At 38.6% G+C, this 24,559-nt stretch overlaps 2 protein-coding genes across 2 annotated transcripts in view; one reads left to right on the top strand and one right to left on the bottom strand.

Annotated features, from left to right (window-relative positions):
• The window catches only part of LOC117995436 (N(G),N(G)-dimethylarginine dimethylaminohydrolase 1), a 408,993-nt gene that overhangs the window by 335,900 nt on the left and 48,534 nt on the right, over nucleotides 1-24,559 (bottom strand). The window lies entirely within an intron of this gene.
• Nucleotides 1-24,559, top strand: part of LOC117995781 (glutamate receptor 1-like) — a 307,480-nt gene that overhangs the window by 269,335 nt on the left and 13,586 nt on the right. Inside the window, exons 10-12 of the mRNA XM_069508830.1 lie at nucleotides 19,962-20,069; nucleotides 20,561-20,789; nucleotides 21,445-21,539. Of these exons, the coding sequence (XP_069364931.1) occupies nucleotides 19,962-20,069; nucleotides 20,561-20,789; nucleotides 21,445-21,539 (432 nt within the window). The remainder of the gene's footprint in view (nucleotides 1-19,961; nucleotides 20,070-20,560; nucleotides 20,790-21,444; nucleotides 21,540-24,559) is intronic.

Raw genomic sequence — 24,559 nt, 5'->3', positions numbered from 1 at the left:
GGTTAGCGCGGGGGCTGTGCGGGTGTGCGGGGCATCCCCACCCCGATTGCCATCTTGACCTGTGGCGTACTATACATACGGTTTTACTGGTTATATAATTAGGTACAAGATGTAAATAGTCAGTGTGCGCTAACTACGTTTGTAAAGAGAGCGCTGGAGAGAGCGTTAGGAAAAGTTTATTTAAATAATACAATATTATTAAAATCTGGGTGGTTTAATAATGGGTTGGGTTGATGACGAAGAAATTAAGTATCACTTGCTCTAACGGAGAAGGAAAGTATCTTACAAAACCTGTATGCCTGAGAGTTATCTATGATTTATCAAAGGTAGATATACGAAATCTGCCAATTCGCACTTGGCCAGCGTGGTAGACTATGGTCAAACTATGAGGAGACATGCGTCCGAGTATGCACCAGCCCATATGACCCTGTTCGTTTGTGAGCTATACTAGAATCTCTAGTTTTTTTTAATTTATAGACTAGCGCTTGGCTGCAATCAGACCTGATGGCAAGTGATGATGCAGCCTAAGATGGAGCGCGCTTGCCTAGAAGATGCCTATTTACTCTTAACTTGAAGGTACTCATATTATAAATGGAGGGGAAAACTGATGCTAGAAGATTCTGGTGGTACATTAAGGCAAAGGAAATCTATGTACCATATATAAAAGCTGACTAACTGACTGATCTATGAGTAACTGCTGGATGGATCGGGCTGAAATTTGGCAAGCAGATATCTATTATGACGTAGACATCAACTAAGAGAGGATCTTCGAAAACTTAACCCCTGGGGGTAAAATAGAGATTTGAAATTTGTGTAGTCCACGCGGACGAAATCGCAGTAATAAGCTAGTAATAAACAACGTAATAAGACTGAGTACTAGAATACAGTGTGACAAAGAAGCGTAAGACATCTCTTCACTTATTTTGTTACAAAGGCTACACTTCTTACGAGTATATAGCACGCCGCCCGGCCAGTCTCACTCACACCTTTTTCTGTTCCTTTTATAATGCCTTGGTTATACTTAATCTGCCTTTCCTTAACTAACTTTACAACTAAACAAATTGCAGAAAACTGGGAGAAACGTACACGCGCTCAGCCCGCACTTTGGACGATCTAAAGTTCACTATTTACACTAATATTACAAAATCCCAGAAATTCTAATAAATGCATTTTTTACAAAGAAGTAAAGTTTGTAAGTTTTAATGAAGGAGATAATCACCGATTAAAAAAAACCGGCCAAGTGCGAGTCAGATTCGCGCAATGAGGGTTCCGTACTACAGTCGTATTTTTTCGACATTTTGCACGATAATTCAAAAACTCTGATGCATAAAAATAAATAAAAATCTGTTTAACAGGTGTTTGAACAGGTGAAGACCTTTCATATGATACCCCACTTGATATAGACACTCACTTCGAAAGTTAAAAATACTAATTATTAGTTCATGACCACAATTTAATTTTTTTGTGTGATCTAACCCTAAATTCACGGTTTTCAGATTTTTCCCCGAATACCAGCTATAAGATCTACCTACCTGCCAAATTTCATGATTCTAGGTCAACGGGAAGTACCCTGTAGGTTTCTTGACAGACAGACAGACAGACAGACAGACAGACAGACAGGCAACAAAGTGATCCTATAAGGGTTCCGTTTTTCCTTTTGAGGTACGGAACCCTAAAAATATTTCACTGATAGGTATGATTTCTCTATAAATGAGTGCTGTAAACTTAAATTATATAGGTATCGCGAAAGAAGCTGGCAAAGCTACTCAAATCCTAGTCCATTTAATAGTTACGACGAGATGATCGCAGTCGTTTCTGATTTGTTGACAGTCTCTCACTATTGGCTAGAATTCACAGTTTCAGCAAAAATCCTTAAATTCAGCAACCAACGAATCTAAATATATAAAAGGAAAAGCTGATTGACTGACTGACTGACTGATCTATTAATACACAGCTCAAACTATTGGGCGGATCGGACTGAAATTTGGCATGCAGATAGTTATTATGACGTAGACATCCGCCAAGAAAGGATTTTTGAAAATTCACCCTCTTAAGAGGGTAAAATAGGGGTTTGAAATTTGTGTAGATAAATTCACGAGAATATGCTAGTTGCGTTATAAGTGTAAGCCATAGCTTTACTATTCGTCAAATAATATAATTTTGATTCTTTCATTTTTAAAAAAATACGGAAACAAACATAATTACATATGGATACAATATATAAAACACTCAAACCTAAATTGTCTCCAATGTAAAAAAATGCTTTCACACAATATTTTAATTCCGCTAATTCATTAGATGAACAAGATTTAATTTGGCCAGAACTTTTACCAATCGATTTCGGCCGGGGCCCCCGGGGTGGGATAGGGTCGGTTTCAAATTAAGCGAATTATAGACGTGTACACAAGTGCGGAATATGGGCCCTGATTTTAGGATTCCGCATCGCAATGTCAAAGTCAAACTCATTTATTCAAAATAGAAATAGTTATTATTCAACATCGATATAAATGACAAGATATGGTCAAGCGAACAAAATTTTTCAAGGTTTTGGAACCAAATAAATCAGCGCCACCTCCTAGATACTAATGAACGACCCGTTTGAAATCCAGACGTCACTGAGGTTGCATTGGTGCTAAAGCACCACTTAGTACTATTATATATTCTGTGGCACCACTGAGTCGGTGCCATTTTGTTTGTTTAATAGCCCTGTCCATACGAAGTAATATATAAGTCAATGTTATTAAATAAATATTTACAATACACCTCAAAGTCAACTTCAAACTCATTAATTCAAATACAAATTGTATTTCCGTCTAAATTTGCACACTGTAGTCATCTATGATTGGAATTGTATGGCAAACCTGGGCTGGCACATAGGATTTGAATAATGTAAACTAAATATATAAAAAGAAAAGGTGACTGACTGACTGATTGATTGACTGACTGACTGACTGACTGACTGACTGATCTATCAATGCACAGCTCAAACTACTGGACGGATCAGGCTGAAATTTGGCATGCAGATAGCTATTATGACGTAAGCATCCGCTAAGAAAGGATTTTTGAAAATTCAACCCCTAAAGGGGTAAAATAAGAGTTTGAATTTTTGTAATTCACGCGGACAAAGTCGCGGGTGACAAATTTAGATAAAGAGAGAAGTTAACACAGTGGGCTTTAATAGTGATGATAAATTAAATCCAAAGATTACTAATGAAAGTTATCATTTATCAATTATTTGTCAGGTAAGGCCAAATACTAAGTAATTAAAAATCAAGCAAAGCATCTGCTGTATTATTTCAAAGTAAGAATCCTAATCATCTAAACAGGCTTCTATAATAATTAGAAGCTAACAACCTAGTGTTTACTTTTATCTCAATGTATAAAATAAATAGCACAAGAGGGTAGGTGATAAATACAGAAGTAAAACCAACCAAGTCGAATAATAACTGAATTGTATTTGTTCAGCATTGATCTATTTATATTAAAATGAATCTACCACCCATTTCGCTAAGGTGTTTAGTCATGGAGAAGAAAGGGCAAAGAAACTCCATAACACACATCTTTTAAAACATTAGAACGTTGAGTAAAGTAGTAGGTACATATTTGGTACACAGTTACAACAGGTAACCTACAAAAGGCAAATGATTACATTACATTATAATACAATATAAGAATACTTAACTTCAGTAAGGTCCGCTGTGTTTGCTCTGGGCTGTCGATACAAGACTGTGTCCTCTCTGTCGAGGTAGGGTACTTTTATAACACTGCCATCGCAAACAGGGCGGATGTCGACTATCACATGCTCTTAATATTAATCATTATTTATTTTGGGTTTGTTGACAAAAGGTATGTTGACACACCCAATTTACAATAATAAAATCAGTAACATTGATGGTCTACGTATTAATAATTTACAATAATAATAAGCGACTTAAATTGACAGTTTACACAACATTATTATTTCACATAATAGCTATTGCCAACTGCATGTTGACAATAGTGTGATGGTACGGTGATCGTCTCTGCTTCTTTCGATTGATGGGCTATAATGAGGAAATTCAAAAACAAGTAAATCGGCTAAACTTTGGGACACTATTTGTATTCGGAGTCATATGTTATGTTAGGTATGGCCAAGTACATGGCAGGCACAATTCGTCGGACGGACATGTAGACCTTGCCAATCAAACTTCCAGATTTTCGCGGTTAGATGATGAATTTTATTTCAGAGATCTACTATTTTGACTCATTCAACTCTCTCGGATGAAAATCCTGAGGAGGGGAAAAAAAAAACAGCTAGGTTATGCGTTCTGGCTTGGATGAAGGGTCGGTTGGTACATGTATTTGCCAATAAGGCCATCGTTCTACTGACCAAAGCCTCTACTAGCACGGGGGACCCTGCGCTGGACACCAGCCTTTCAACATTGTTATGTGGGGCACAGCCGACCTCCCTGTTAATTCGCTACGAAGCGTTTGGTAGCCTGTCGTGGAAGACAAGGTTCTTTTCTTGAGCTAAAAGCTCGCCCCTTACCATGGTATAATTTTGTATATATATATATATATATTCGTTCAGTTATGTCTAAGTTGGCCAACTTAGGTGTCGGGAGGTCGAAGCTGTAAGACATGGCGTGTTTTGGTGTGCCGAGGCTTTGCCGCCAGGACGCCGTCATATCGACCGTGTGCCTTTTTACATTAAATCCGACCTTATAGGTCAAGGATATCAAACTAATAGTTCTCACACATTAATACTTTCAGTGTCCCGCGGTTTAGGCCGGTATGTAACGCCGTCCTATAGCTCTCGGAATGCGGCGTAACGATGACACACAAAAAAAAAGGTCTGTACCTGTTCTACTGTTCACCAACGGCCCCGTTACTCGTTCATACAATCTGCTTGCGCTGTGTGCTGGTTGTAAGTCGCACTGACCCAGTTTTGACTCGCCTGCTTTCCACTCGAGGGTCGGGGATTCGAACCCGAAAGATAACCCTTTAGTAGTCGTAGTTGTGTATATTCAAATTAATTAAATATCACTTGGTTCGTCGTAGAAAGAAAGCATCGTGAGGTAAACCGCAACCTGAGAGTTCTCTATGGAGCCCGCGCTCAGTAGTGAGCCGGCGAGGGTTGCTCATGATGATGGTGATGGTATCGTGGTAGCTGATAGTTCAAAACACACCACATTATCCAAATTATTAGTGCAATTTTGCCTACCCAGTCAATGTGTATTTTGGCAAGGGTCGTCCCATCTGACTGCGTTAGTCTGTCAATTTTATTCTATTTCTTATTTACTATTAGATAAGAGCTAATATTGTGAATTCGGTGTACTGCTGAAAAAAAAGGAACTAGCCTAAACTTTACTTAATAGTAAGAGTCGTGATATAGGTAATATGAGAGATTTAATATTGGAGTCCGACACATGGAACCATGTATCTACGGCATTTTTGAACACACACAGTTCGATCGTTTACCTCTAAAATGAATTTGAGCTCCATTATTAAATGTCTATAGAAGGTATCTAGACGTGATAAATAAAAGATGATATTTATACTCAAATGCTTTTATTTCTGGTAAATAAGTTGTTTTATTTACTCTCACAGTTGAGTATTTTTAGAAAAAAAAGAAACTGGTATTGTGATTTAGACGGAATTTTAAATGTGTTTGTTACATTTAAAACCCGCCAAATGTTCGCTTCCTAGGCCAATCTATTTAGAAGGGAAAAAACGAACATTTAAACTTTAAAAACCCTTACGGCCGCGCAGTTTATTTCACAATCAATTACACACATAATATGTCATAAAATTTAAGAGAGATTTCTTAAATTTTATTCCTAAAAACGAATTAGAGTTAAAGACACACTGTACACACGGTTATATACATAATCTAGCACAAGTATTTATTCTAAATACATCTGAACCTAGTTACACAACTTGTCCGGTTAAAACCACCTTCGGTATATTCTTTCTAATTTAAACCTACTCGCGAGGTTCACAATACGCCCCCACTTCTCGCGACTATGCATACACAATGCGGTGATTAGGTATAATATGAAATTTTCACACGCTAAACCCGTGGTCCACTCCATCCAAGCCCAGGGTTGAGACCATTGCCTACGTCTAGCATGATATTGGTCTTCTAGATTATTTTCTAGATCTATTTCTTCTAGGTATACCGGCTAATCAATTTTATAAGCTTAAAAGTTGTGGAACTACTTTCAAAATTTACACTAAATACAATAATCTGGGTACTTCACCATTAAACCGCCGCTGGCTCGAACACACTGTCTCTATAACCTTATCTTATTTCTCAGGACAAATTTTAACAATACACTATACTATAATTTTAATCTACACTCCAATTTTGCAAAGGAAGCTCAAAATATCTCGAATGGACGAGGTCGCGAGGTTCGCGCTGGGATTTGTACTTCCGACCCGAGCCGAAATCCTGCCTTGACTGCCCTCCGTTCTTTTTCCAGTTCTCCCTAAAGGTCCCCGTGGTCGTGTTTCGTCACGCCCACAGTTCTCTGAAAACCAAAAACAGACAGGGGAGTACGGTTCTCTGATTGGTCTCCTCTTGCGCACAAAATTACCCTATTGGCCGAAAACAAAATTGCGTTCCAGGCCCCACCTCCAAAAATCTGTCCACATTTGTTCGCAGATACTTGTCGCCTGTTATTTGTCCCTAGACATATGATTGCCATTAAGTATTAGTTTTTGCCGTGTTTAGCCAGAAATTTTAAAATAACTCACGCATTTCTTGACGTCTTTATTAACAAACGCACTCTCTACTCTCGATAATTTGTTTTTGCTGTATTTAAAATTTATGGTCGCCTTTTTATTTTTCTTTCTTTGTTTTAGATTTATTGCCTTAGTTTTGAGAACGCCATAGAATCGTGTATCACACGGTAATAAATTTGGTGATTTATGAGTGACCATCTCACACGCCCCCAAATCGATTTTTTAATACACGTAATAAACCTCTATGTCCTTGCATCAAACATTAGTTGTTTCAAAAATCTATTTCCTTTACAATATTCACACGCTAATCCTAAATTTCCCACGCTTAGCCATCATATTCCCAGGCAAGACAATAACCTATTCAACTCGGGTATTTCCTTTTGTTAGAGTACTTCGAACTAATCGTTTTATGACCGCGGCGCCAACATTCTTCGCTTCTTTTCTATACTCTAAAGTTACCTTCCTTCTAGTTGTTTACATAATAGCGAAACAAGTGAATGGCATTGTAGTTACCTCTGATCTTATCAGAATGAACGTCAACTAATGTATATACATTATTGTATGGGACTGCCCCTATTATGTAAGGCCCTTCATAGAGCCGCATAAATTTCCTTGTCAGCTTTTTATCCGCATCTGACTTTGCAAAAGTCTTAAGTTTCACCAAATCGCCTACCTCGAACTGTATTAACTTATGGTTCTTGTTATAATGAAATTCTCTACGTTCGGCCGCCCTAGCTATGTTCTGTCGCGCATGTTGTCGAATCTGATCCAACGTCTCCCCTTGCAAGTCCGACCCTGTCGCTACTTCAACGTTAAAGTCAGTTGATAACTGGGTCCGTTTCCCACATACTAACTCATTTGGTGAATATCCAGTCGTAGTATGTACTACCTGGTTGTAGCAATCTTCTATATCCACTAGCAGATCTACCCACGAACGGTGTGATTTATCGCAATACGTCCTGAATAACCTCCCTAGCTCTTTATTCACCCTTTCCGTCGAATTTGGTCGCGGATTCCTAACAGATGTATGTGTTAATTCGATACCTAGTTGACGGATACCTGACTCGAACACCTTCGAAGTAAAGTTCGCGCCTCTGTCCGAGCATAATGTTCTAATCGCGACCTGCCTATGAAACTTTTTAACACAGGTTAATGTAGCTTTCCCACTAGCCTGGCGTAGTGGGTATAACCTGATCAACTTACTATAAGCATCTTGTATGACGAATATGTATTAAAACCAAACCTTCCCGCTGGTAAAGGTCCATAAATGTCGCAAAAGACTCGTTCTCCTATTTCCTCTGCTATTACCGATTTAATCGGCCCCGTATGAGTTTCTAAAACATGTTTCGACTTTTGGCATGCCTCGCACGACCTTACGACCCGACCTATTATACGAGACATATTCGAGAAATAGTACCGACGTTTCATCAGTGCATAGACTTTGTATCGTCCGAAATGACCTAATTCTTCATGTATGCTAACGATCAAATCTTTTTGTAAGTCCTCGGGGACATATAATCTTAACGTATCCTTTCTTATGTCTGTTTTATACAGAATCTCTCCCTTAAGCACGTAGTATTTAGATTCAGACGTGTCCGTTATTTGCATGCGTCTAATTATCTCACTAGCGGTTTTATCCCGTCTTTGATAACTACCTATTTCATCCCATCGCTCCCGTACTAACCGTCCTAATGATGATTTGAATAGATTCATCTCGGGCCCCGTGGCCTTGTTGGTTAATACGTCAGTGGTTCCCTTTATATGTCGAGACAACACATCTGCTACAGTGTTTAATTTACCTTTCACATGTTCAACTGTATAGTCAAACCGTCCTATATAGTGTACCCAACGTATCATCCTAGCACTCAATAGTTTGCATGTCTGCAAGAATATCAGACTCTTATGATCAGTCCTAATCACTAACCTCGACCCTCTCAAATATGTTTCAAACTTAGACAAACTAAAAATAATCGCCCATAGCTCTTGTTCGGTAACTGTCCACTTACGCTCTGTCTCTGTCAATGCTTTACTACAGAACCCTAATATTTGTTCTTCACCTACTGAATTCAGTTGGTAAACATACCCTGAAACCCCTAAGTTACTGCTATCGGTTTGTAAATAATAAGTTCCCTTAGGATTCGGGTGTACGAGAAGTACTGTGTCTATAAATAACTTCTTAACTCTTTCAAAACAAACGTTAATTTCCTGTGTCCATGACCATTTTGTATTTTGTTTCAACAGGTCGCACAGTGGTCTAACTTCCTCGCTATATTTCGAGATAAACCTTCTGAAATAATTTATTAATCCCAAAAATCCCCGTAGTTGTTTTATAGTTCGAGGTATAGGGAAGTCTAATATGGCTTTAACTCGTTCAGGATCCATACGTACCCCATTAGTATTCACTATGTGCCCTAACAACTTCACTTCTACACATAAGAACCGACACTTCTCCAATCTTCCGGTTAAGCCTGCGGCGCCTAACCTATCTAATACTTGATCTAGATGTTCTAAGTGCAACTTTATGTCCCCTGTGGTGAAGATAACTATGTCATCCAGATAGTTTACGCAAAACTCTCGTACCTCTCCTAGAATATAATCCATCGCCCTCGAAAAACCCGCTACAGAAGTCTTTAATCCTTGAGGTAACACACGGTAAGTATATGTCTTTCCCATGAATGAGAAACCGGTGTACTTCCTAGAGTCCTTATGCAAAGGTATTTGGAAATAAGCATTATTCAAATCGATTAAACTGATGTAGTCCACTCCATGGAAGGATTGTAAAATCTCAGATGTGAGGGGTGGCGCCCCCGCGTCTCCTATCATTTTCTTATTTAACTCGCGTGCGTCCAATAATAGTCTTATTGACTCATCTCGTTTTTTCGTGAACGTGAGAGGGCTACAGTATGGTGTTGCCTCCTGTCTGATCACGCCTAGCTTTTCCAACTCATTTAATTCGTCTTTAACTTGTTCCCTATATGACAAAGGTACCGGATAGCTATGCTTCACAAAAGGTGTTTCGTCTACTAACTGAATAACATGTTCATACTTGTTAGTCAAGCCTAACCCTTTCGTAAACACTTTACGATGTTTGTTTAACACAGACAATAAGAATTTCCTATGTTCATTACTTAAGTTCGATTTTTCCAATTGGAATTCCGTAATTTCCTCACTTTCTAATTCTCTACTCGCTACACTCTGTTCCACAGTCCCGGAGTCTTGATTTAATATCAAGTTAATCGTAGCCGCATTCGTCTCTCCCCCCAACCTTTCGATTTCGCAATCGGAATTCAATCTGACACAAGATCTAACTCCCATATGTTCTATAGTCAATGTTCGCTCATCATTACAGTTCACTATCCCTTTCACCCGCTCTAGCCAGTCATATCCCAGTATCAATGACCTAGGTAAACGTCGCATAATTAGTACAGGTGCTTCAACTAAAGTGCTACCTAACTGAAACTCTATTAGTACCAACCGATTTGTACTCTCACTCCGCGATCCGAACGCCCCCTGTATTTGGATTGCTGGAATAGCGATTTCTGGTAGTTTCCTATTTTCTCTCACAATAGAATCGTACAATTCCCTAGTTATTCCACTAATCTGGCTTCCCGTATCTATAAGAGCACTCATACTCCTTCCGTACAACCTCACACACACTTCTGGTAATTTAGGTAAAGAATAGTCAATACCTACGTCGATTTGTTCATCTAGTTCATGAAACATTGTATACACGTTCAATTTTCTTTTCGTACACGCCTCGCATGACATGCCTACCTCGTTACATTCTGCTATATTCTCAAACTGGTTTTCTAATAAGACTCCTATGCTACTAATTTCCAATTGGCAATTCTGTTCGTCACTATCGGGACCGCCTCTCAATAAACGCTTAAGGCCTCCTTCACCTATCCCTAGACTCTGTCCCGGTTTCCATCCACTCTTAATTAAGATCTTATAGACCACACCTACTCTTTCGTGTTCTGAGGTCTCACTGGCCCCCGTTCTACACAATATTGATTGATTCGACCTATTTTGTGTGGGGTGACCTAGTTTTTTGACGGTCCCTCCCCCACTTTCTTAGACTCAGCAGAGTCTTCGCCCTCTTTCACGAATGTGATAGCCGGTCTGACCTGCTTAGTTTCGGATACCGTGGGCCTGTTAAAATTTGCCCTAGAAATAAATCGACGGTAACCCCGACCCCTGGTCGAATTTCCCCTAGTCCTCCAATTGTTTGTCGACATTGTCGCTACGATAGGACGCCTCGATGGCGGTTCATTGTATCGCCTACCACCTCTATAATTACTATTCATACCACCTCTCATAACCCCCCTAGGTTTTTCAACAATATTTTGTTCTATGTCTCTGAGGAACTTTGCCCCGTTCATAATGCTAACTACTTCAGTTCTAGTAAACCATAGACGTTGTATGTCTATAGCATAATGACGCATAATGGAATTTACCAAATCGCGCTCGCTAAAAGCAATGGTTAATGATTGCATCGATTCTGCCTGCTCAGCGAAATGCTCAGACATCGTCATACCTGAATCGCTCGAGTATACTGCATTTATCAACCTATATCTAACAGATTCTTGGATTTGTTCGGTCCAATAGTTCCGCCTAAAATCGGTTTCAAAATCAGCGAATGAAGTCCACTCTTTCGAATATAGTTCCATAACCTTTCGTGCATTCCCCGAAATGCAGCCTAGCGCGATATCAATCTCCCGATCTGCCCCGTTTACTGCCTTTATATATTTTTTTAATTGTTTTAAAAAGGTGATGGGATTAGTGAATGGCTTTCCGTCAAAATTTGGTTTGGTAACCGACGGTTGTACTACAAACAAGTTTCGGGTTTCAGCAAACGCTGTACTTGTGCTCGCGGTGTCTAGACTAACCCCTTGTCTATCAGATTTTCCGCTTTCACTTACTCCTATTGTCTGTTGTGACGAAACACTCGCGCTTTCGTTTTGGCCTGCGTTCGAACTAAGCTGTTGTAATTTTGTTTCGAATTCGGTGATTTTTTTCAAAAGCAACTCTAATGTAGTATTCCCTAAGGTCGACGTTTGCTCGCTCGATTCTACTGGGCTAGCTTCGCTCTGTCGCGTACCCGCTTGCTTTGTTCTACGTGTTTTTCTACCTGCAGGCATCTTTTTTTTTTTTTTCAATTCGTCCCTTTTCGTTTTACCTACTCAAGTGCCAACTTAAATTATATTTGAATACTTTCGTAAGACGCGAAGCCGTATTTTTAAAATTTCTATATTATTAATACTAATTTGCAATCATATGTCTGAGATGTGTTTCTATTATATGAATTCTCTAGGTTTGAAGAAATTTTAAGCCTAAGAAATAAGCAAGGAATAATAGCTCGATTCTCTGCAGTATCTTCTGAAAACCTGTAAATTGTACATTTATAAGACATACAGCTTATTTCTGCTCCTTCTTATACCTAAAATAAATGTAAATGTACAACATATAAACATAATAACATGCACAGTGTGTCCTCTAACCTCTTTTTATTTGTTTATAAGATTTTGCTCTCATATACCCAATCACGACTTCCTACGTTGTGTTCTATTTTTTTTTTTTTTCTATAATCTAGTCATATCGTTAATTCGAATACATACATAGATTCTGGTCGCTCGGCATCAAAATTCTGTGATGGTACGGTGATCGTCTCTGCTTCTTTCGATTGATGGGCTATAATGAGGAAATTCAAAAACAAGTAAATCGGCTAAACTTTGGGACACTATTTGTATTCGGAGTCATATGTTATCTTAGGTATGGCCAAGTACATGGCAGGCACAATTCGTCGGACGGACATGTAGACCTTGCCAATCAAACTTCCAGATTTTCGCGGTTAGATGATGAATTTTATTTCAGAGATCTACTATTTTGACTCATTCAACTCTCTCGGATGAAAATCCTGAGGAGGGGAAAAAAAAAACAGCTAGGTTATGCGTTCTGGCTTGGATGAAGGGTCGGTTGGTACATGTATTTGCCAATAAGGCCATCGTTCTACTGACCAAAGCCTCTACTAGCACGGGGGACCCTGCGCTGGACACCAGCCTTTCAACATTGTTATGTGGGGCACAGCCGACCTCCCTGTTAATTCGCTACGAAGCGTTTGGTAGCCTGTCGTGGAAGACAAGGTTCTTTTCTTGAGCTAAAAGCTCGCCCCTTACCATGGTATAATTTTGTATATATATATATATATATTCGTTCAGTTATGTCTAAGTTGGCCAACTTAGGTGTCGGGAGGTCGAAGCTGTAAGACATGGCGTGTTTTGGTGTGCCGAGGCTTTGCCGCCAGGACGCCGTCATATCGACCGTGTGCCTTTTTACATTAAATCCGACCTTATAGGTCAAGGATATCAAACTAATAGTTCTCACACATTAATACTTTCAGTGTCCCGCGGTTTAGGCCGGTATGTAACGCCGTCCTATAGCTCTCGGAATGCGGCGTAACGATGACACACAAAAAAAAAGGTCTGTACCTGTTCTACTGTTCACCAACGGCCCCGTTACTCGTTCATACAATCTGCTTGCGCTGTGTGCTGGTTGTAAGTCGCACTGACCCAGTTTTGACTCGCCTGCTTTCCACTCGAGGGTCGGGGATTCGAACCCGAAAGATAACCCTTTAGTAGTCGTAGTTGTGTATATTCAAATTAATTAAATATCACTTGGTTCGTCGTAGAAAGAAAGCGTCGTGAGGTAAACCGCAACCTGAGAGTTCTCTATGGAGCCCGCGCTCAGTAGTGAGCCGGCGAGGGTTGCTCATGATGATGGTGATGGTATCGTGGTAGCTGATAGTTCAAAACACACCACATTATCCAAATTATTAGTGCAATTTTGCCTACCCAGTCAATGTGTATTTTGGCAAGGGTCGTCCCATCTGACTGCGTTAGTCTGTCAATTTTATTCTATTTCTTATTTACTATTAGATAAGAGCTAATATTGTGAATTCGGTGTACTGCTGAAAAAAAAGGAACTAGCCTAAACTTTACTTAATAGTAAGAGTCGTGATATAGGTAATATGAGAGATTTAATATTGGAGTCCGACACATGGAACCATGTATCTACGGCATTTTTGAACACACACAGTTCGATCGTTTACCTCTAAAATGAATTTGAGCTCCATTATTAAATGTCTATAGAAGGTATCTAGACGTGATAAATAAAAGATGATATTTATACTCAAATGCTTTTATTTCTGGTAAATAAGTTGTTTTATTTACTCTCACAGTTGAGTATTTTTAGAAAAAAAAGAAACTGGTATTGTGATTTAGACGGAATTTTAAATGTGTTTGTTACATTTAAAACCCGCCAAATGTTCGCTTCCTAGGCCAATCTATTTAGAAGGGAAAAAACGAACATTTAAACTTTAAAAACCCTTACGGCCGCGCAGTTTATTTCACAATCAATTACACACATAATATGTCATAAAATTTAAGAGAGATTTCTTAAATTTTATTCCTAAAAACGAATTAGAGTTAAAGACACACTGTACACACGGTTATATACATAATCTAGCACAAGTATTTATTCTAAATACATCTGAACCTAGTTACACAACTTGTCCGGTTAAAACCACCTTCGGTATATTCTTTCTAATTTAAACCTACTCGCGAGGTTCACAATACGCCCCCACTTCTCGCGACTATGCATACACAATGCGGTGATTAGGTATAATATGAAATTTTCACACGCTAAACCCGTGGTCCACTCCATCCAAGCCCAGGGTTGAGACCATTGCCTACGTCTAGCATGATATTGGTCTTCTAGATTATTTTCTAGATCTATTTCTTCTAGGTATACCGGCTAATCAATTTTATAAGCTTAAAAGTTGTGGAACTACTTTCAAAATTTACACTAAATACAATAATCTGGGTACTTCACCATTAAACCGCCGCTGGCTCGAACACACTGTCTCTATAACCTTATCTTATTTCTCAGGACAAATTTTAACAATACACTATACTATAATTTTAATCTACACTCCAATTTTGCAAAGGAAGCTCAAAATATCTCGAATGGACGAGGTCGCGAGGTTCGCGCTGGGATTTGTACTTCCGACCCGAGCCGAAATCCTGCCTTGACTGCCCTCCGTTCTTTTTCCAGTTCTCCCTAAAGGTCCCCGTGGTCGTGTTTCGTCACGCCCACAGTTCTCTGAAAACCAAAAACAGACAGGGGAGTACGGTTCTCTGATTGGTCTCCTCTTGCGCACAAAATTACCCTATTGGCCGAAAACAAAATTGCGTTCCAGGCCCCACCTCCAAAAATCTGTCCACATTTGTTCGCAGATACTTGTCGCCTGTTATTTGTCCCTAGACATATGATTGCCATTAAGTATTAGTTTTTGCCGTGTTTAGCCAGAAATTTTAAAATAACTCACGCATTTCTTGACGTCTTTATTAACAAACGCACTCTCTACTCTCGATAATTTGTTTTTGCTGTATTTAAAATTTATGGTCGCCTTTTTATTTTTCTTTCTTTGTTTTAGATTTATTGCCTTAGTTTTGAGAACGCCATAGAATCGTGTATCACACGGTAATAAATTTGGTGATTTATGAGTGACCATCTCAATAGCTTAGTATAATGTCACTCTTAGTACATTGACAGTATTTAATTTACGATGAATAATTAGTTACCAGTATTGACAATTCACATAATATTATTTATCGTATTGTCACATTCCTAAATATTAAATTAAACAACATACAAGAAAAGATACCACTTAAACCATACTCTTTCCGTACATTGATATTGAATCCGGAAACGGAATAACGATTCTGTTTTAAATATCACAACAAATATTCATTTCGGACTCCCAAGTTTATGATTAGATGAATTTTAGCATAATAATTATGTATCCAATTTTATCGTAATATAACACGGGCATAAGCTAGTTTTTTAGTATAATTCTGTTGGTGGTCCAATAAAATTAAATAGAAATAGAAATATTTTTAATTTAAATAAATATTTACAATACACCTCAAAGTCAACGTCAAACTAATTCATTCAAATAGATATAAAAAACCGGCCAAGTGCGAGTCAGGCTCGCGCAATAAGGGTTCCGTACTACAGTCGTATTTTTTCACATTTTGCACGATAATTCAAAAACTATGATGCATAAAAAAAAAAAAAATCTGTTTTAGAATGTACAGGTACCTTTCATATGATACCCCACTTGATATAGTCACTCACTTCGAAAGTTGAAAATACTAATTATTAGTTCATGACCACAATTTAATTTGTGTGATCTAACCCTAAATTCACGGTTTTCAGATTTTTCCCCAAATGTCAGCTATAAGATCTACCTACCTACCAAATTTCATGATTCTAGGTCAACGGGAAGTACCCTGTAGGTTTCTTGACAGACAGACAGACAGACAACAAAGTGATCCTATAAGGGTTCCGTTTTTCCTTTTGAGGTACGGAACCGTAAAAATAAAAATATTCCTACAATAGGTTGTATGTATTGTTCTCAACTCACCGGCGTACAAAAGCTGTGTTTTCCAAATAGACTAAGAGCCAGCGCGTGCCAGACCTTCGTTATTTTATAAAAGCTGAAAGTTTCTCTGCGTATTGTCCCCAACACAGGGAGGAACCATCAGCGACTATGAAGTTTGGATCACAGGAGAGATTGTTTGCGAGAAAAAAGGTAATAATGATAGGTATAATTTTTACGTCAAACAATAAAGTCAATTTTTAGTGCCCCGTCCCTCAAAAGGAAAAAAGGAACCCTTATACGATCACTTCGTTGTATGTCTGTCTGTCCGTCTCTTCATCTGTCTGTCTGTCAAGAAAACTACCCGTTGTCTACCCGTTGACCTAGAATCATGAAATTCGGCAAGGTCTGGCACTCACTGGCTCTCTCTCTAAATTCTAAAAGCTTGATGTAAAAACAACGATGGCTAAATATAATATATTCGTACTACGCTGGAGAATTTTAAAAAGGCCTATTCTAAAAAATATTTTTTTATCTAAACCTAAAACCTCTGCAAGCAATAAAATTGGTTGCAAACGTAAATCCTTTGATACTACACGTCAGAAATCTCTTTTTAACGATGCACATGCGATCGTGGCAGGATTAAATTTCTTCTCTAAATATTTATAACTAACTAGCTTATACTCGCAACTTCGTCCGCGTGGACTACTCAAATTTCAAACCCCTATTTCACCCCCTTGGGGGTTGAATTTTCAAAAATTCTTTCTTAGCAGATGCCTACGTCGTAATAGCTACTGCATGCCAAATTTCAGCCTGATCCGTCCAGTAGTTTGAGGTGTGCGTTGAAAGATCAGTCAGTCAGTCAGTCACCTTTTCCTTTTATATATTTAGATATTATACATGAGCAGAAACTGACTGACTGACATTTACCAACGTACAGTAAACCGGTTGATTCCGAAAAACCTGCATCAGTCATTATTACAATCGCAACTGATGGGATTGGCTAACTTTATGGTAATCTTGTTGTAACAATGCATTTTAGCCAATAGTGAGCGAGCTTCAACCAATCAGAGGTGGTTGCGATCGTGACATTGCGGCTGCCATTCTACTGCAAATTGCAATCGAGCTGCAGCATAAACCATACGGCTTGTGAACTTGAGATTTTACATTTATATCTAGTCCGGATAGGTCGAGACTCGAGATAACAATCGGGGAGGGAACGCCCCGCACACCCGCACTGCTACCGCACCGCGCTATGCCCCGATTGCCATCTTGACCTGTCACGTACTATAGCTTTTCTCTATAAGGTAGACTTCCACTACTGCTACAGCTCCACTGTTGGGATTCGGCAAATGATTCGTGATATCGCGAATTGTGTAGCCGGCGGCAATCTACCGTTTGGCACATTCGCATTAACCTAAATGATTGGCGGTAAATAGGTTTTTGAAAATCCAGCGGGAATTGGGTATTTGACTACAATTTTTTATCACTAATTTATTATAAACTAGGATAAAAATAATGACGTAAACTGAAAAAACTAATTAAATCGATCAAATAATAAAAAGTTACAAGCATTTAAATAGTTCTGATTAGACAGATATAGCAGTATAGAATTATGACGTCATTTTGACAAATGCCATAGTAGCTTCGTGCGGTTTCATACAAATTTTCGTTTTGCGAGAAAGGGATAGAAGACCATCCCACTCCAAAATTAAAATGCCTGTAACTTTGTAAATCTTTCTTGGATTTTAATATTTTTTTCAGCGTACGTCGTTATTTTCATCCTAGTTTATAATAAAGTAATAATATTTATCAAATTCAAAAGTAGTAAAATACCCAATTCTTTGGTTTTCCGGGGTATATCTAATACACCATTGACATAGGATACAATATTCGCAGAATATTTGAATATAATTAAACTCGCACAGAATGTCGCGTCTGCCGGCCAGCTGATTTGTCAGTTTGTTTTTGCCATTCACCGAACACAAAAAATTTGCTGCGTCCCAAGTAGTATGGCCAGTTAATGTGCCGAACTGTGGTAAGCTCGCATTCGAGTCATTTGCCGAATCCCACTAGTCTAGCCGTACTATTAGAAGAATTCGAAGAAACTCCATTCTAGCGAAGTCAGAGTGGGTCTGCTATTTCGAAACCCTCGTAAGTACCAATGGCGTAAGGTCTACTCGCACTTAAGCTTTTTAGGGTTTCGTACCACAAAAAGAAAAACAGAACCCTTGTAGGATCACTTCGTTGTCTGTCTGTCTGTCAAGAGACCTAGGGGGTGCTTTCCGTTGACCTAGAATCATGCAATTTAGCAGGTACGTAGATCTTAAAGCACACGCAAGGGAAATAATCCGAAAACCGTGAATTTGTGTTTACAACACGAAAAAAATAATTAAAATGTGTTCACGAAAAAATAATTAGTATTTTCAACTTACAAAGTAAGATTACTATACCGAGTGGGATATGATATCAAAGGGCTTTAACTGTTCATTCTAAAACTGATTTTTATTTATTTTTATGCTAAATAGATTTTGATTTATGTCGAAAAAATACGACAATAGTACGGAACCCTCGGTGCGCGGGTCTGACTCGCTTTTGGCTGTGAATTTGCATCGCACAACGATTAATGAGATTGGTCGGACTAACTAATTAGTTTTAGACTAGATAATGAGACCTGTCAGTGTTAACGATAAAGCTATTCCTAGTTCTATTACTAATGCTTGGTTATGCACAGTTGCTTGCATTCATTCGTATAAGTCCAACCATGGACTGGAACCATGTCTCGTTAACATCAAAATAACGTCATTTGACGTATATCTAAGTAAAAATATACCATCAGCTCGAAACTTCAGTCTAGTGCTGACGTCACTAAAAAGGGTGCCACGCGCATTAGCGATAAGCGGGACTTATATACAATAAGATATCATCGTGATCAACCCATCACCGGCTCACTACTGAGTACGGGTCTTCTCTCAGAATGAGAAGGATTTAGACCATCGTCCATCACCCTGGCCCAATGCGAATTGGCGTATTGGCGGAGTCCGTAGTCTATGCTAGGGCTGACAAAAATAAAATAAAGAAATTATAACGTAAAAAACAAATAGTCACTAGGCAATAGGTGTTAACTTTCCATGCAAAGCATTTACATTAAAATATTTAATTTATATTTGGTGTACTTTTTCATAAATAAAAATAATTTAATTTAAAATAATAATAAATAAAATAATTTATAGTCTAAATTAATAATATTTGCTTTTTATTGCATTTATATACATTGTATAAAAATATATTTAATTAATATGTATTATTATAGTTATAGTTTTGCTTGCGTATAACGATGTGTGAGATTTTAGATGACTTATAAGGGACTATTACACTTATTCAGCTCAATCCAGCTTTTGTCCATAGAAAACACACAAAAACTTCCGCTGCGTCTACGCACGAGAGATCGCTAGAGCGATGTACGCGGCGGAACAGTGCTGTACGCGGCGGAAGAGCGCTGTACGCGGCGGAACAGCGCTGTACGAGGTGGAACAGCGGTGTGTGCAGCGGAACAGCGCTGTTCGCGATGATACAGCGCTTTACGCGATGATACAGCGCTGTACGCGACGATACAGCGCTGTACGCGACGATACAGCGCTGAACAGTAGCATTAGCATGCTAGCAGGCGTACAATGCTATACGCGGCTGGTAGAAGCGAAACTATATAACCAAAATCATTCTGCGAAACGCGAATGGAGCTGAATAAATGTATTACTCCCTAAAGCAGGTAGATTTGTATTGTTTGCTGCAGACGGTGATGGAAGGCATAACTGGCCATATCCGGTTCACTGAGGAGGGCCATCGCCAGAACTTCACCCTGCAGGTTATGGAGATGACTGTCAATGGGGAGATTGTTAAGGTATGCTTGTATAAAGCAGGTAGATTTGTATCGTTTGCTGCAGACAGTGATGGAAGGCATAACTTGCCATATCCGGTTCACTGACGAGGACCATTGCCAGAATTTCACGCTGCAGGCTATGGAGATGACTTTGACTGGAGAGATTGTTAAAGTATGCCTATTCTCCGTCTTCTCATAATGAGCAAGATGACCTCTCGTACAAAGAAGTGTGCGCTGGGGACAAAAAAATTATTCCCCAAGGTTGATTTATAATTTTAAAGGGGGCTCAGGTTTGGTTTGATTTTTTCATCGTGATCGTAGCTCAAAATATTATGTAGTCATTGAAGCTATGACAATGAAGATATTCTGTAAGTCACATACATCCGTCATCTCGCATTCTTGCACATGCCTGTTGGAAATGTACCAACCAAAATTCCCAGTAATTTTTTGGCTTGGACTTGGAATCTCATGATAACGACCTCATAGTATAATTTATATTTATATTCTCTTAGGTCGGCGCTTGGTACGACGATCAAGGCTACGTACCAGTGAAAGAGAAACTCCCTGGCCTCAGGGAGCTGGGACTCTATGATCGGAACAAGACCTACAAAGTATCCACTATCGCGGAGTATCCGTACGTCATCCAGGAGAAAATAGACAACCCTGACAAACCTATCACCAACCTCACGGGTTTCTGCGTGGATCTCACCCGGCTTGTACTGGATAAAATGGAGATCACTTGTAAGTATTTCATACATTCTTCTTCTTCTTGACCTTATCCCACGCTACATGGAGTTGGCACAACATGTTTCCGAACCACGCTGCACGCAGCAGCGCTGCCACAATAGTGCTGTGAACAGCTGTCACAGTCCTGTCGCGGCACTACTGGTCCCCATACAATCTCTATAAGCTTATAGAGATTGTATGGGTACTGGGATTGTAACAGCACTGTTGCGGCAGCGGTGCTGCGTGCAGCGTGGTCCGGAATCATACCTTTATTCCACTAACTTCTGTCAATCGTCAACGTATTATCCATCCCCTTTTACACGCATAACCTTTTTTACCTTTTCTCTGATCGTCCTCTCCTCTGTTTTCCTACCGACTGAAATCCGATAGATTGGCGGTTCATACCCCACCCGTCGCACTATTGTTGTACCTACTCCAAGCACAAGCTTCGCTTAGCTGGAGGGTAAAGGAGAATTTATTAGTCGTGATTAACATGGCTAATATTTTTTATCTAATCATAGGTCTTTCCACACACCACAGTCTTATATGCCCTTTATGACTACATCTACAATTACTCTAGTACAAAACATATCTCCTCATTTGCGACCATGATAACTTTAAGATTATATTTTACCGCCAAGTTACTAAATAATATATATTTTGTTTGTAGATGAACTGAAGCTTGTGAAGGACGGAAAGTACGGCAGCGAAAATGCAGAAGAAATAAGCGGATGGGATGGTCTCGTTGGTGAACTTTTACGCCAGGTTCGTAATAAAAGTTTTTACGTTCTGGGCACCTTGCCTCGTTAAAAAATTAAAAAAATTCAAGGTCACGTCACCGAAATGCTGTTAATAGTTCTAAGATGAAAATACTAAACTAATGTTAATGTTTTTAATTTTGATAAGACTTGTTTAGGCACACAGTGATTTTATTCTCAAAAATTTTCAAGGTCACGTCACCGAAATGCTGTTAATAGTTCTTAGATGAAAATACTAAACTAGTGTTAATGTTTTTAATTTAGATAAGACTTGTTCAGGCACATAAAGTGATTTTCATTCTTAAAAATTTTCAAGGTCACGTCACCGAAATGCTGTTAATAGTTCTTAGATGCAAAATACCAAACTAATGTTAATGATTTTAATTTAGATAAGACTTGTTTAGGCACATAAAGTGATTTCATTCTTAAAAATTTTCAAGGTCACGTCACCGAAATGCTGTTAATAGTTCTAAGATGAAAATACTAAACTAATGTTAATGTTTTTAATTTTGATAAGACTTGTTTAGGCACACAAAGTGATTTTATTCTTTAAAATTTTCAAGGTCACGTCACCGAAATGCTGTTAATGGTTCTTAGATGAAAATACTAAACTAGTGTTAATGTTTTTATTTTAGTTAAGACTTGTTCAGGCACATAAAGTGATTTTCATTCTTAAAAATTTTCAAGGTCACGTCACCGAAATGCTGTTAATAGTTCTTAGATGAAAATACCAAACTAATGTTAATGATTTTAATTTACATAAGACTTGTTTAGGCGCATTAAGTGATTTTCATTCTTAAAAATTTTCAAGGTCACGTCACCGAAATGGTGTTAATAGTTCTTAGATGAAAATACCAAACTAATGTTAATGATTTTAATTTACATAAGACTTGTTTAAGCGCATTGGGCGAGTTGCAATTTTAAAAAATCAAGGTCACTTCACCGAAATGCTATTAATAGGTCTTAGATGAAAATACTCAACTAATGTTAGTGATTTTAATTTACATAAGACTTGTGTACGCACATTGGGTTATTTGCAATTTTAAAAATTTGAAGGTCGCGTCACCGAAATGCTGTTTATAGTTCTTGGATGAAAATACTCAACTAACGTTAATGTTTTTAATTTAGATAAGACTTGTTCAGGCACATAAAGTGATTTTCATTCTTAAAAATTTTCAAGGTCACGTCACCGAAATGCTGTTAATAGTTCTTAGATCTTCTTTTTTTTTTTTTTTTTTTTTTTTTTTTTTCGAGTCGACGGTCACCTCAAACACGGGCAGCCCAAAAAGCCGCAACCGCGATTGCTCGGTCGGTAGCGTTGTACAGCTCCTCGTTCGTGCAGGCTGTCGGGCACGCAGGGCACCCAGTCTTACCCATAGTTCTTAGATGAAAATACCAAACTAATGTTAATGATTTTAATTTACATAAGACTTGTTTAAGCGCATTGGGCGAGTTGCAATTTTAAAAAATCAAAGTCACTTCACCGAAATGCTATTAATAGGTCTTAGATGAAAATACTCAACTAATGTTAGTGATTTTAATTTACATAAGACTTGTTTACGCACATTGGTTGATTTGCAATTTTAAAAATTTGAAGGTCGCGTCACCGAAATGCTGTTTATAGTTCTTGGATGAAAATACTCAACTAACGTTAATGTTTTTAATTTAGATAAGACTTGTTTACCACCCGCACGTTACCCGCGCTATCTCGCACCGGGCTAGCGCGGGGGCTGTGCGGGTGTGCGGGCGTCCCCACCCCGATTGTTATGTCGACCTGTCGCGTCTCCAATAGTAAAAATATGAATAAAGAAAGAGTTAAAGAAAAACATAATATGTATATTCATTGTATGCAAAACAAGTGCGAATCAGACTCGCGCACTGAGGGTTCCGTAGTACAATCGTATTTTATTGACATTTTGCACGATAAATCAAAAACTAGTTACTAGATCTCGTTCAAACCAATTTTCGGTGGAAGTTTGCATCATATAGTTTTTTTAGTTTTATCATTCTGTTCTTTTAGAAGTTTGGGGGGGGGGGGGCACACACACATTTTACTACTTTAGAAGTGTCTATCGTGCAAACTATTCAGTTTAGAAAAAAATGATATTAGAAACCTCAATATCATTTTTGAAGACCTATCCATAGATACCACACCTATTGGTTTGATGAAAAAAAATATTGTATTTTTGTGTAAAATACTTAATGCGGTTTACAGAATACATCTACTTACCAAGTTTCACCAGTTGGCATAAAAATTTTGCCAAGCCTGGGTTGATAATAGCAATGCAACAATGATAGAAACTCGCATGCAAGCCAGACGTACCCCGAGATATTTTCCTGCATACTGCATTTCTGTGGAAATGTGTGATATTTATATTGAAGTATTGTATTGTATTGTATTGTAAGGAAATAGAAGGTGCTACGTGTTTTTAGTCCGAGTGCTCAAAATACGTAGCACCTACGGTCCTACATCCATCAGGACGATGGTCCCGAAAAACTCTATGGGAGACCACGGCATCTTCTTGAAATAAGACAATGACGTCATTTAATGCTTTGTTTTGATGTCGGGATAAGTTACCTTTGTCAATTTGCGGGACGCAAACTACCTCACTAATTTTTATATAGATCAGTTAAACGAATGGATGGACCTTTAAGAATTCCGTGGGAATTCTTTAACTTTCTGGGATAAAAAGTAGCCAACGTCCGTCCCCGGGATCTAAGCTAACTCCTCATTTCAGATTTGATAACGTAGAGAAACTCCAAGAATCTAGGCATACTTAGTCACAACTATTCAGCATGTATGTCAATGCTTTTCAAACTCGTATATTTATAGGTCTATTAGGGCTGTAATAAGCACTCAACGCATCGCCATGCAGCAATGCCTTGGGAATATACGCCGATATGTAGTGCTCAAACAAAGAGCACTAGATCGCGTTATTTGCAGCAATCGCCCCATTTGCTCTCGCCCTCAATGCGGGAGATAATCCTATAGTGGAGTGTCTGAAAATAATAATCAACCTATTTGTT

Source organism: Maniola hyperantus, chromosome Z, assembly GCF_902806685.2.
Source record: "Maniola hyperantus chromosome Z, iAphHyp1.2, whole genome shotgun sequence".
NCBI classification, from domain to species: Eukaryota; Metazoa; Arthropoda; class Insecta; order Lepidoptera; family Nymphalidae; genus Maniola; species Maniola hyperantus.
This window is presented reverse-complemented; position numbering and strand designations above follow the sequence as displayed.